Source organism: Excalfactoria chinensis, chromosome 1 (assembly GCF_039878825.1).
Source record: "Excalfactoria chinensis isolate bCotChi1 chromosome 1, bCotChi1.hap2, whole genome shotgun sequence".
Classification (NCBI taxonomy): domain Eukaryota; kingdom Metazoa; phylum Chordata; class Aves; order Galliformes; family Phasianidae; genus Excalfactoria; species Excalfactoria chinensis.
In genome coordinates, this window is record NC_092825.1 from 86,878,978 (window position 1) to 86,891,053 (window position 12,076).

At 37.0% G+C, this 12,076-nt stretch overlaps 1 protein-coding gene across 5 annotated transcripts in view; it reads right to left on the bottom strand.

The window, feature by feature from the left end:
• Window positions 1–12,076, bottom strand: part of DCAF6 (DDB1 and CUL4 associated factor 6) — a 74,250-nt gene that overhangs the window by 13,515 nt on the left and 48,659 nt on the right. For 3 of the 5 annotated variants that reach the window (XM_072348764.1, XM_072348746.1, XM_072348728.1), the window contains 4 exons: window positions 9,842–9,947; window positions 9,171–9,313; window positions 8,196–8,279; window positions 7,718–8,042 (listed from right to left, as the gene is read on the bottom strand). In XM_072348764.1, the coding sequence (XP_072204865.1) occupies window positions 7,718–8,042; window positions 8,196–8,279; window positions 9,171–9,313; window positions 9,842–9,947 (658 nt within the window). The remainder of the gene's footprint in view (window positions 1–7,717; window positions 8,043–8,195; window positions 8,280–9,170; window positions 9,314–9,841; window positions 9,948–12,076) is intronic. The other 2 variants (XM_072348755.1, XM_072348738.1) reach the window with 1 other exon arrangement.

Sequence of the window (12,076 nt, forward strand, 5' to 3'; positions counted from 1 at the left end):
AGAAGATGCCAAATCTGGACTATACAGTAAGTACGGTAGGACAGTCCAGCTGAGAATGACAGTGTGCTCCACAATCCTCACACTGGTATGAGGCCTGGAATAGTTGCAATGCAAGAAAAAGGCTGTCCTCTTCTCTGGCCTGATTATATAAGTACAAGCCTTGTGCTCAGTCCTTGTGCTTAGTCAGTGGCACAACATAGTGGTCAGAGTGGATGGTTTATCCAGGCTCCACGAAATCCAGAAGGATCATCCTTCTCCTATCCCAAAAAATGTGTATCACTTTACCACCTGAGGGCTGCCTTGAGCTTTTTCTTCATACATCACCACTCCATGGACTGTTGTTTTGACTCTGGCTTGTAGTGGTGACAACAAACCTCATTACTGGCAATGATGCAATCCATGAAACTGTCATCTTCAGCCTCAGACTGGTTCAATAGGTCCTGATGAACTTCCATACAGTGTTCCTTCTGTTCCTGTGTGAGCATCTGTGTGACACATCCAGCACAAACTCTGTGATATTCCAACATTGCCACCACTGTTTCAAACTGACAACTGTGCATGATTGTTCAGAATGTGGCTTGGCTTTGATGTCTCTGTCTCCCACTGCTGAAATGCACCACCCATCACCTCACCGTGCACATACACACCGTTTGGTCTCCGGAAACATTCAACAGGTGTCAATGAATGTTGATGCATCGAGGAATTCAATGTCACACCTTTGCTCCATACACACCTCCATGTCAGACACCAATTTGTCAGACTGGACCTTGCTGCCATCTGTCACACAGCAACAACATGTAATGGGATACTGCTGGGAAGGTTCAGTCTCTTCTGTCGTAACATCCACCTCTGACACTGAGTGTCAACATAGTAGAATAGGAGGCATTACTTTCAGAGCAGTCATTATAGTTATATCCTCAAACTGTAGGTAATGCTCTGATCTCAGAATAATTCAGTACTACCATCTTACCTGTATATGGTAAAAAAAAAAAGCTTTAGCTTTATCTTGTGCTGCCTTTGTGTAATATCTTATAAAACTGGTGTGTGAAGTGTTGATGAGCACAGTTTTGCCCCTTACAATCGGCCCGATTCAAAGTTGACTGTTATAAACATCAATGATCAAAAGCACATTTAAATTAAGACCTACATGTATCAAATAGGCATTCCCAAGTGTAACCATTATATTCTTTCAATTATATAGCCAGAAAAATGGAAAAGATGCAAACTAAGAAACTTTACAAAAGAAAAGCTTTTGTCACATTGGACGTTCTCTTTACATTTAGGAATTCTGACATCTAATATGGAGTTCAGAAATATATATATGTAATCTAATAAGTAGCTTATTATTAAAGCACATCATTTCTCTTACAAGTAAAACATTGTTCCTCTTGAAAATACATTGTTTGAGAACAATGTGGCCACGTAACTCAAGATTTTCTGTCTAACTAACCCCGCTGCATGCTTTAAAACAACCATGCTCATCTGTTAAAATTACCTTGAAAGTGACTCTTCTATGTTTCTCAGAAGAAGGAAAACCTAACACCACAATTAACCATTGGCTGAATCTGCAAACAACCTACAGGAATCCAGCTACAAACATTTTTCTATTAGAGGCCCACATGCAGTGCCTGTCACAGTCCTCGATAATCCTGCTTCTTTCCAGCACCAATACCGCAAACTGACCATCTCCCAGGTTCAGCTGGTTATGGAGCTCAGGTGTCCTTCCTTCCTTTCCTACATTCTTCTTGTCTCAGCTCTGATTACTCAACTAAAACAGTACAGAATCCTCCAGTACTAAAGATCTTTGCCTTTTAGGGTTTCCAGATTCACTAAAATGCAGCCAAACGTCATCTGGTTTTGCTACCAGGAACACCACTTCCTTCTTTCCTCCCTTTTGAAGCCTGTTTCTGTTGTTATTGCCATCTTCTCGTTTGAACCAATTTTCCTACCCAAATCAAATGCAGGGAACCTAAGGCTTATTACCATTACCTTAGTAACAGTTTCTCTGATGTCTTACGGTCAGTTCTTCATTGACCATGTAGACAAATCCACCTGCCCACTACCATCTTCTTGCCCAAGAATTCCTACTATGTCTCTTTACAAATCAGCTGTCATGAGCAACGTCAAATGTAGCTCAGGAAGGCAACTGATTAAACTATATTAAAACAGACCCCATTCTTGAATATTGATATCTGATCGTGTTTCTGATTTTAATTACCAAATACCCATAGTGCTGTGGAAGCCTCTGATGCTATGAAAGAGATTTACTACTGCTGTCAAATATCAAGCATTAAGATTCGTAAACAGCAGCAAAACTGTCATGCCAACAGCCCACTGACATCCTAAAGGCAAAAATGTATTTTAGTGCTGACTGTGTGAGACAAATGTTTACCCAAATGCCTTCCTAAGTCATTCCCTCGCCCTCTAACACAACCAGGATTTCAATTCTCCTTACACGCAAACCTTTCTAAATTTTCATATTGCAGAAATTCTGATATATTACAAACGAACAATTGAAATCAGAGAAAAATATACTGAAAAAAAAATAATTCTATGCTGAACCAATCATTCATTTTTATATGACATTTATAGCAAACAAAATCTATCTTCTGGGCATTACTGAAGGGCTAAAGAACTCCACGGTAAATATGTTTAGCACAGAAAGAATACCTACTGCAAAAGTTAGGTATGCTGCAGCAAAAAGAACACAGATCCCTTACGGATACCGTTGTGTTAAATTCATGTATTTCAATTACAGCTAAGTTTGAAATACATGACAATGGAATCTTTGTCTATGGTATTTTCCCCATAGCATTTAAGATATAGGACTCAGGTTACATTTCCCATGGAACAACATCCTATGTCTTTTCCTCTGTAGCCACACAGTGTGTTATTTTCCATCCTTAGCATTATTTTCCCCTGTGTTTCCTCTATTTCTCGAGCCTTTAGAGAGAACATTTATCTCCCTTATGGCACATGGCCAAACAGTTTCCCAAACCTTCTATGTTCTTATAATGAATTCACTGAAGTGTTTCAGAGAAGAACATGAGATCAAGTGACTTTTTCATTTCACCTCATTATATTTAGCACTTTTTTTTGGAAATGGTTAGCACTTTTTTTTTGATCAATACGTATTATCAAGAAGACCTTGATAATAATAAAAAAAGAGATGTAAATTCTTCTGTTTTTTTAGAACTGGGTGTTCTCTACAGGGCCAGACAAAGCAGATGCAAAGTTAACACGTTCCTCAGCAGCCTAATATGAAAGGTCTTTGTCTTTCACAAACTGAGCACTTTACAAATTCCATTAATTTCTACAGCACACAATAAAAATGTTAATGTTGTTAAATGTATACGCTGCCATTTCTTTTCCATTTCCATGCAAATACATGCAGCTAAGTACAATTCATAGCATTTAAAGTATAGCAATTCTTAAAATGCCAGTTAGATACAAAAAAACAAGAGCCTCATAAATCCATTATACAGAAATAATAAGAGGGGGGGGAGGAAAAAAGAATCAATTACCTCATTATTCTATCACCTATCGCTGTTCCTCTGATATTATATCTAGTAAAGGGAACAACAACTGAAGTCATTCAAAAATGCTGGATATCATGTTTTTAAAAGGTTAGCAACCATTACAAAATGTGTTCTACTTCTTCCAACTGAGGAGATTTATGCTTCTCAGTGTGTTAGTATGTGAGACTACTTCAATTTCAGCAAAAATAATATTCAGATTACATATTAGTACACAAAATAGATGATATAAAATGCAGTAATTTTCATAGATTATAGCAGAAATGGAAGCAGCTGCATTATTATTTCAATTTCATATTCACATTTCTTTCAGATTTTGATCTACTTGCTTAAAATCTTCCAAACTAAGCCTCTGCTCATAGATCAGCTTCTGTCCAAGTTCAGATAAAAGCAATGAAGTCATTTAGGAAGGAAAACAGGCCTGAAAGAGTTGTATTGTCTGCTTTGTGAAAATCAACCTCAGTCAGTTAAAAACGGCATTCTCTGTACATAAGGTTCGTACATCTTTCTTGGATTCCTCTCTGTGCCTCACGCAGAATACAAAGCAAACTGTTCAGGTGAGCCATATTATCTCTCTCTGTTCCAGCTACATTTGCTAAACTTAGCAAGTTTTAATGAAGATATGCTATGGGCCTAGTTTAAGGCATCAAAACCCGCTTATCTTCTCATATTTGTAAGACAAAGAATCATTTCATGTGGCTTGTTTTTGTTTGCTTGTTTAATTTTTTTTAACTGAAAAATACTCCGGGCAATTCCTTGTACATTAAAAAGAATGTGCATTGACTAGTCTGTAGTCAATCCAAAACAGAAGCTTCTTTTAGCCACTGATCTTCACCATCCCTTATCACAATGTTCAGAGGTTGCAGAAATGCTACAGGAAAAGAGATGTCACATTCTCAATTATTACCTTCAATGAATATCCTTCTGCATCAAAACTACTCCACCCTGATTCCCAGTCAATATTCAGTTGACTTAACCGATTTATCAGCCCACAAAGGGCTGTTGTATTCCTACATATTTTGCTGCTAGTATTTTAGGCCCTTTTCAAAGCACTCAGGTAGGTGCAGGTACGTCCCTTGTATCCATTCTTACACTGTATAAGTGAGATAAAAAAAGACCCAGTTCTTTGTCTGAACACATTACAAGTTGGAATCAAACAATAAATGTTCTGAAAACATTAGATTTGCAAAATTGGTCTAAAAAAACACCTGTTCATATATCCAAAATCCACATCCATCTTACTAAAAATCATCCGAATCCTGCAAAGTTGGAGCAGCAGGAAGTTCTCTATTTATTTAACTTCAAGTCATAGTGTCAAAAGAGGGATCAAAAGGGTACTACTTTTGTATTAATGACATTAATTATGTCACGGGGATGACACATGGGAAACTCAATAATTAAGTAAACCCAAGAAGATGAAATTTAGTAAAGGAATTGTTAGGTAACACAATTTACTAAGTGAGAAAAGAGAGAATGTAAGACCATAGGAAGCATACTGGTGGAGTTACTCACTGGTCTTGAAGGCAATTTGTTCAATGTATTGTTAATGATCTTTGAGCAAAATGCAGGAGTGTATTCATGCTATGCACTGAGAACATGAAATGAGGTAATTTTAAGAATATAGGACTGTAGGAACCTTGAGAACAGTCATATACTTCCAAGCTTCCTTCTGGTAAAAGATGAGAACATTATCCTGCTGGACATGATGAAGGAAAGACTTCAGTAGTCTGAAGATGAAAAGCCACCACTATGAGGCAGCCATAGGCAAAAGAGAGGAAAGATGCAACTACATCCCATTGGTACCACAGAGAATCTTCCCTAGAAAATGAGTAATATTCATACTACTACTCTTAGCAACACCCACACAGCACAGTGCGTGTAATTCTGGCCTACCAGATTCAAGAAAGAACTAGGAAGAGTACAGATGGGAAGCAGCACAATGCTGGAAGAGTACTAGAAGACTTTATTGCTAAGAGTACAGAAAAATCTTAGCGCTTTTTAGTCTAGCAAAACAAAAGCCAACAACAGGCAGGATGAGCATCATTTAAATGATGTTCATCCTGTTCATCCATGCACTGGGCATGGAAAAACAGTTATTTTAAAGCACTATGTTAGCACAAAACAAAATGACTAATTATGGTCAACTTACGCCCATTATATTACGAATGCTTTGAAGCAGCTTCCCACTTGTTAAGGCATCAGGGGGATTTTATGTAAGGGATGTGTAAGTTTATGAAAGGGATAATATGCTACAACATCTGTTGCAGTAGTAGAGAGGACTTCCAGTTCCTTTCACTTTCTTTTCATGAGAGATATAAAACCAAGAGGGCTTACAGCTAGTCTTTAAGACCACCAGGGACTAATCTGTCTCCCTGGATATCCTATTTTCTTTCATTACTCATAGCTCATCTCACTTCTCTTTAGTATCTCAGAGGGCATTTAAAAACTCCTGAAACCAAACGAATAGGAGGGGAACAAAGTAAATATGCACTGTTAGAAATTTAACTTGGAACGTTCCCTGTTCATATATATATACAGAAGTAGAATAAAACGAGGTGGTTGGTTTAAGCCTGAGTAATGAAAGCCTGGAGGCAATCCTAAACCAGTATCAACTAAACAGTAGCTTTTGTCAGTTTTTATACTGGGGAAGAAAAAGGGAGCAAGGGGCTGTATAAAGGATTTTAATTGCATCATTAATTTAGTTGAATGATTTTTCATACATGATAGATTTCAATTGCTACAGAAGAAATTTCAGTGCACAGATGAGAGGAGAAAAAACAGCATCAGATGGAGAGCAACTCCAATTAAGATGTCCACACTAGTGGGAAACTGTAACAGCATACTCTGAAGTATCATTCTAATTACATTACTACAAGAACTGTTACCTAACAGAGAAAGTATAAGGTGAATAAAGAGAAGCTAATAATCCTAACGAAAGCAGAAATTAGATTAAAATTGCAGAGTATTTGACAGATTGCCCTTCATCCACTACATTACAATGAACCTTGACATTGCAGTAGCAACTCTTTCAGCCACAAGATATTTATCAGCAATTCAAGTTTACTTAGCACTGTGTGAAAAACTAACAGATTAAGACAGGCTCTGTACGTGAGGACTTTTTCATAGATATCACTTATTGAACTATTTGTGCTATGTAATAAGTAACCACTGCCCTTTATATCACCACTGACCACGTAAGCAGCTTAGGACTGTTTCTTAACCTGCAAATTACTCAAAACTTTTTCTGTACTCAGTTATTAAATTCCTTCAGATTATTTAATGAATATACATTGTAATGTCTGAAGTAAAGAATTTGTATTATGAGCAAAAGGAATTAACTGTAAGATAATGCTGCCTTTGAAGAGGACAGGAGCAAAGTTAAGGCATCTGACACTAGGTTATATAACATCTAAAATAAATGAAAGATTTTCTTAATATCTCTAAGGATGTTGCTTAAATAATTCATGTAACTTATAAAAGCCCAACAGTTGAAATTCATCAACAAAGGTTTTAAAAAAGCAATGCTAAACTGGGGACTAAGTTTACCAAATGATCAAACAATAAATTATTCTACAAGAAAAGAACTATACAAAACGTATTAAATGCGCCCTTTCTTGGTGATGACAACCTTCAGTAAATCATTTTTTTTAATCCCATCTGCAGATATTCAATAACTGAAAAAAAAGGATTACAGTTTCTCCTTCAGAGAATAAAACCAAGAATGATTGACCCTATCCGTCTTAATGTATGTACTACAGAAAGACATTAACATTGATGAGCAACAACAATAGCTTCTGTTTTGTCAAAGGAAAAACACCCAAAGTACAGCTGAAAAAGCAAATGTAGGCCCCTGTGCCCTAAATGCAATTACATGAATTTCTGATTATTCTCACTGGAGCCATAGGTATCAAAAGTAAACAGCAAATGTTTAGGTTTGGGGTATTCAGCAGGCACAAAACAAAGCACAGGCAGATATTAGGTGTGTGGGAGCTTGTCTGGCTAGGAGGAATAGTGTAGCTGTACAAATCTTGTGCATGGGCAAATTAGGCTCAGCCATAAGGCTGGTCTAGCTGTCAAAACCGACTTCTAAAAATGAAGATATAAAGCACTGGCTTCTAGTACCTCCACAAAAAGAAAAATGCATTTTGCCAAGCAGTAACAGAGGCAAGTATTCCTCTAACCTGTGTCCTGGTCCTCCTCGATACCTTGCCCCTGGGATCAGAACAGGATCATCATCACTGTCATCAGTTTCTTGGAGAGCTGAGGTTCTGGTAGAACAATCTTCTGGAGTTGCAAGCCCTGAGGATTCTGGGTGTGGCTGAGGTTCATCGTTTGCACTAAGCAAGTTGGCAGTGGATTCAGCACCTTGCTGACTTGAAATTTCTTGATTTGAACTTCTTTCACTTGAAGCTTCTTCCTCTGCAGTTCTGGAGACAGTCTCAACACTGGGATCATTTTCCTCTGGTTGGATTCCAGGATGCTCAGTAACAGGTTTATTGGATACAGCTAATGGAAAATATTGGTGAAATGATTACAGCCTATTTTAGAAGTCATTATAAATGGTCATAAAAATTAAATTATGCATATTGAGTTTATATTGGAAATTTATTTTTTTCACTTTCTATGTCCTCACATAACAGTATTAGTGCATATACATACTTGCTTCTGTTGTCTCTACAGTTTCCTCTGTAGTTTTCAACTCTTCAGCACTTGTGTCTTCCTTATGAGATTCATCAGGAACTCCTGAGTTAAACAACTTGATATTAAATTGCATGATTTCACTCAGATGAGTATTTACCAGTCCCAGTAGATGGTACCAGCAGTACTAGATCAAGTCAATCAAAGCAATGCCCTGCAAGTTCTGTATCTCACTTTACTGCAGTCTTAGATATTAACTGCATTAAGTCGGTATATTAAAAAATATCTCTTTACCTAGTGTTGTATGCTTCAATAGTGTGTAGTAGTGTAGCATACAACAACCTAGTTATCTAGTTGCTCAGGTTAATACACAAACAAAGAAGAAAGTATTTCTTGTCCCTTAATACACTTGTATCCCACACAATCAGAATTTAACTGCACAACTAGCAATACTACTCTTCAAACAGATGATCACTTACTGTAAACTATTATTCCTGAAGAGAGACATTAAATTATCCCTTTACTGACAGTGGGTTTTTCTGCAAATTGTTGTTTGACTTGACTGCCCTTCTGGCAATGAATTGAGCCAGACTATCTCACGTTAAAGAAAACACGAGTAGAACCTTACATAACAAAATACACCTGAAAGTTGGAAGGAATGCTGCAAAATACCTTGTACTCATTACTACTATCAACAGCAACTCTACTATTTTTCAATACAAACTGGGGCAATAGTATGTTCCTAAGAAAAAAAGAACAAGAGTATCAGAACTGAAACCAGGAGAAGCTCATTTTATTTGCATTTATTTGGATCTCTTTTGGATCAGTCCTTTTCTCCTTCAGAAAAAAACACAAACACAAACCACCAAACTCCAACACAGAACAAAAGCACCATGTTCTATTACGGCTTTATTCTGCCTTCATATGCGTGTGTATGAGACTCCCGTTGTATTCAGTGGTAGTCATAGACATATGAGAGCAGAAATTATACCTTACCATTACAGAAGTAATGCTGAATCTTACTTGTTTCTTCATCTTCGGGTCCTGATTCTTCTGACGTTTTTGTTTTTAAGGAATCTTCCTGGCCTTCAGTTTTGCAATGACTTCCACTCCCTCTAGAGCTTGAATTTGTGCTGCTCCTAGCAATGTAACATGTAAAAAACAAACAAGCAAAAAACCCACAGAACTTAGAAACAATATGAATTGATAAGAAAATCACCGCAATGCAGTCGGGCATAGAAATGCTGAATTCATTGCTTTACAACTTCGGATCTGTGCCCGCAAAAAGACTAACTTGCTAAACAACGTAAGAGAAGTTTGGTAGAACCAAGAATTAAAGCTTGAGTGCTAACCCCTAAGACTACCTTTCCATCAGCGTACTACCTTGCTTTAGTAAGAGTGGTGAATATGACACTTGGTTATGATGACGATAGCTAGGCTTCCAACTACATTACCATTAAAAAGATTTACAGTAAAATACCACACGCTACCTTCATAAATTCCATGTTAAAGTATGACAGTCTTCCATTTTGAACGTGCTAATGGCTCCAGCCATTTTCAAATTGGATATATGCTAAGTGGAAAATATACCTATATCATATATCTATGCTAGACCAGCGCTAGTGAAACGTGTCAACAAGAAGTCAGAAGCAAAATTAAATTCTTACCACTCATCAGTGAAGTCCAGTTTTATTGTGCTTGTAGTTGTTCCTTCTGTACTGTAGTGCAAACTTAAAACTGGTTCACCTGTTCCTGTTCGTGGCTTATCACTCTCTGTAAATATGGAGTTGATAAAGTTTGGGTGAGCATCAGCGATATACATAAAGATGCTACATTTCTGAAGATTCATTTCATTATCTTTAAAAAGGTCACATTGTTAAGACTTAACATTTAAGATCTGTCACAGCCCAAGCACACAGTTAAGGAATTTCAGAGTAAACACACCAAATTCATACTTGGCAATGCTTTAAAAATGGCTTACAATAATTTGTATTTACAAAGAGCAAACAAAGATGCTGCCCTTCAACATGCAGATAAATAAAATTTGTCAGCAAGGTATGCATACGCACAATATGATCCCTTAAGAGCATATCTTTTACCTATCAATTATCTCAGTAATAAGAACACGAAGTACTTTAGACGTTGCGTTCAGTCCTGTTAGTCTCATGTAAATGCACTAAGAAAGATGATGAGACCACAGTCAGCACTCTAGAAATTCACCTTCTCTTTTACTTTTTTTTTTATATCCAGAATCCACTCAACTACTAATATCCTTAGACCCATCATAAATGGTCAAGTAATTGACATAAAATCACTCTGAGTTCATGTTCTGATAGCTTCAGGCTTGAAAAAAATCTTTCATGTTATAATAAGTTTAAGCAGGAGGGGGGGCACTGCAAATTTATACATTTGTGTCATCCAAAAGCAACAGATGTCAAATTGAAAACCACTGCAATCCTGGCAAACTTCTGTTGAATTTGTAGTTTATAAGGACTGTTCAGTGGGCACCTTCAAAATGGAACTGCTCAGTCACATCCATCCACCCACACAATCTCCTTGAGAGAAATTCATGGTCTCTATCTACACGTATGGCCCAACTGCCATTAATGCTTAAGTTGGCTACGGGCACCACTAAAAAGTTCAAGGAAAGTAGCATCAAACTAAGCCTCAGTATGTAGGTGCTGGTCTTTCAGAATTCAGATGGCAGTTTCCTTAGTATTAGGCACCAGTCAAATGACCAGCAAAGGAGCCTACGTAGTGTTGCTTTGCACAAATGCTGTTTGGACAAAAGCATGACAAATCTTCTTTAGTTTACAGAGTACAGAAATTTGATCAAAAGGATATTTGCTGTATTGGCAACAGACCAGTACCTAGAATGAAGTAAAAACTCCAGATAATCTTTGGGTAAACATCAATTAAAATCTAACATTCAGTACAAGCATACAAATTTCCCATGCCAGAACAAAAGTGGCTACAAGATTGTCACAGGATATTTATGAAAAAGAAATGCAATTCACTGGTAGGAACTATGAAATGTAGGATGTAACCTTGCCATCAGTACTTGTCCGTAAACTGTTGACAAGACAGAAACCCACTACAGTATCAGAGCAGAAAGCAGTGCCCTGAAGAACTTTAAATATATATTTCTACATTTTCTGATGAGAAACTGAGAAAAGAGAATAAAAATGTTATATGAAAGAGCATGACTCAATTATAAACATGAACTACTCATACAGGAGGAGCACTGAAATCAAAGCTCATCTCTTCTCTAAAACAAAGCTTCAAGCCACACTCTTTAATTAGAATGAAACAAGGATCAAACTGTACCTTATAGTGGCATGAATAAATATGCTGAATAAAACTTAACAAAAAATGATGCAACTTTCATAATTAAAGAGTAGCTTTTTTGTTATTGTATTTTTTCTTGCAATCTGTCATCAAGTATCTCCTGGTGTAAAAATCTGTCCAACATTTGGGAATTCCTTCCTATGCATGTACGAATACAGATTGTTTCAGCATACTGCTTAAGTTATTGTGAGTTGGCCACTGGAAGAGTAAAAGATGACACAGAGAATTCATCTTCCTTCTCACAGATACAGATGAGACCTATCTTCGAAAGAGGAAGTGAGATGGAAAGGCAGACCATTTAGTACCTTGGCAGCCATCAAACTATTGCAATACTATAACATGATGCTACTATGCAGTTTTCACTTCTGCACAAAACAAGTTAACATTTCTGACCAAAATAACTGAACATCATGAAACTACAATGAATGTAACTGAATGCTTGGATTGCATTATAAAGCTCAGATCTAGCATCATAAAGAGAGCTTTCGTGTCCTAAAACCTCAACATCAAGAAACTAAAGCAGGATGCTTAAAAGCCTGTCTTCTGATTACACT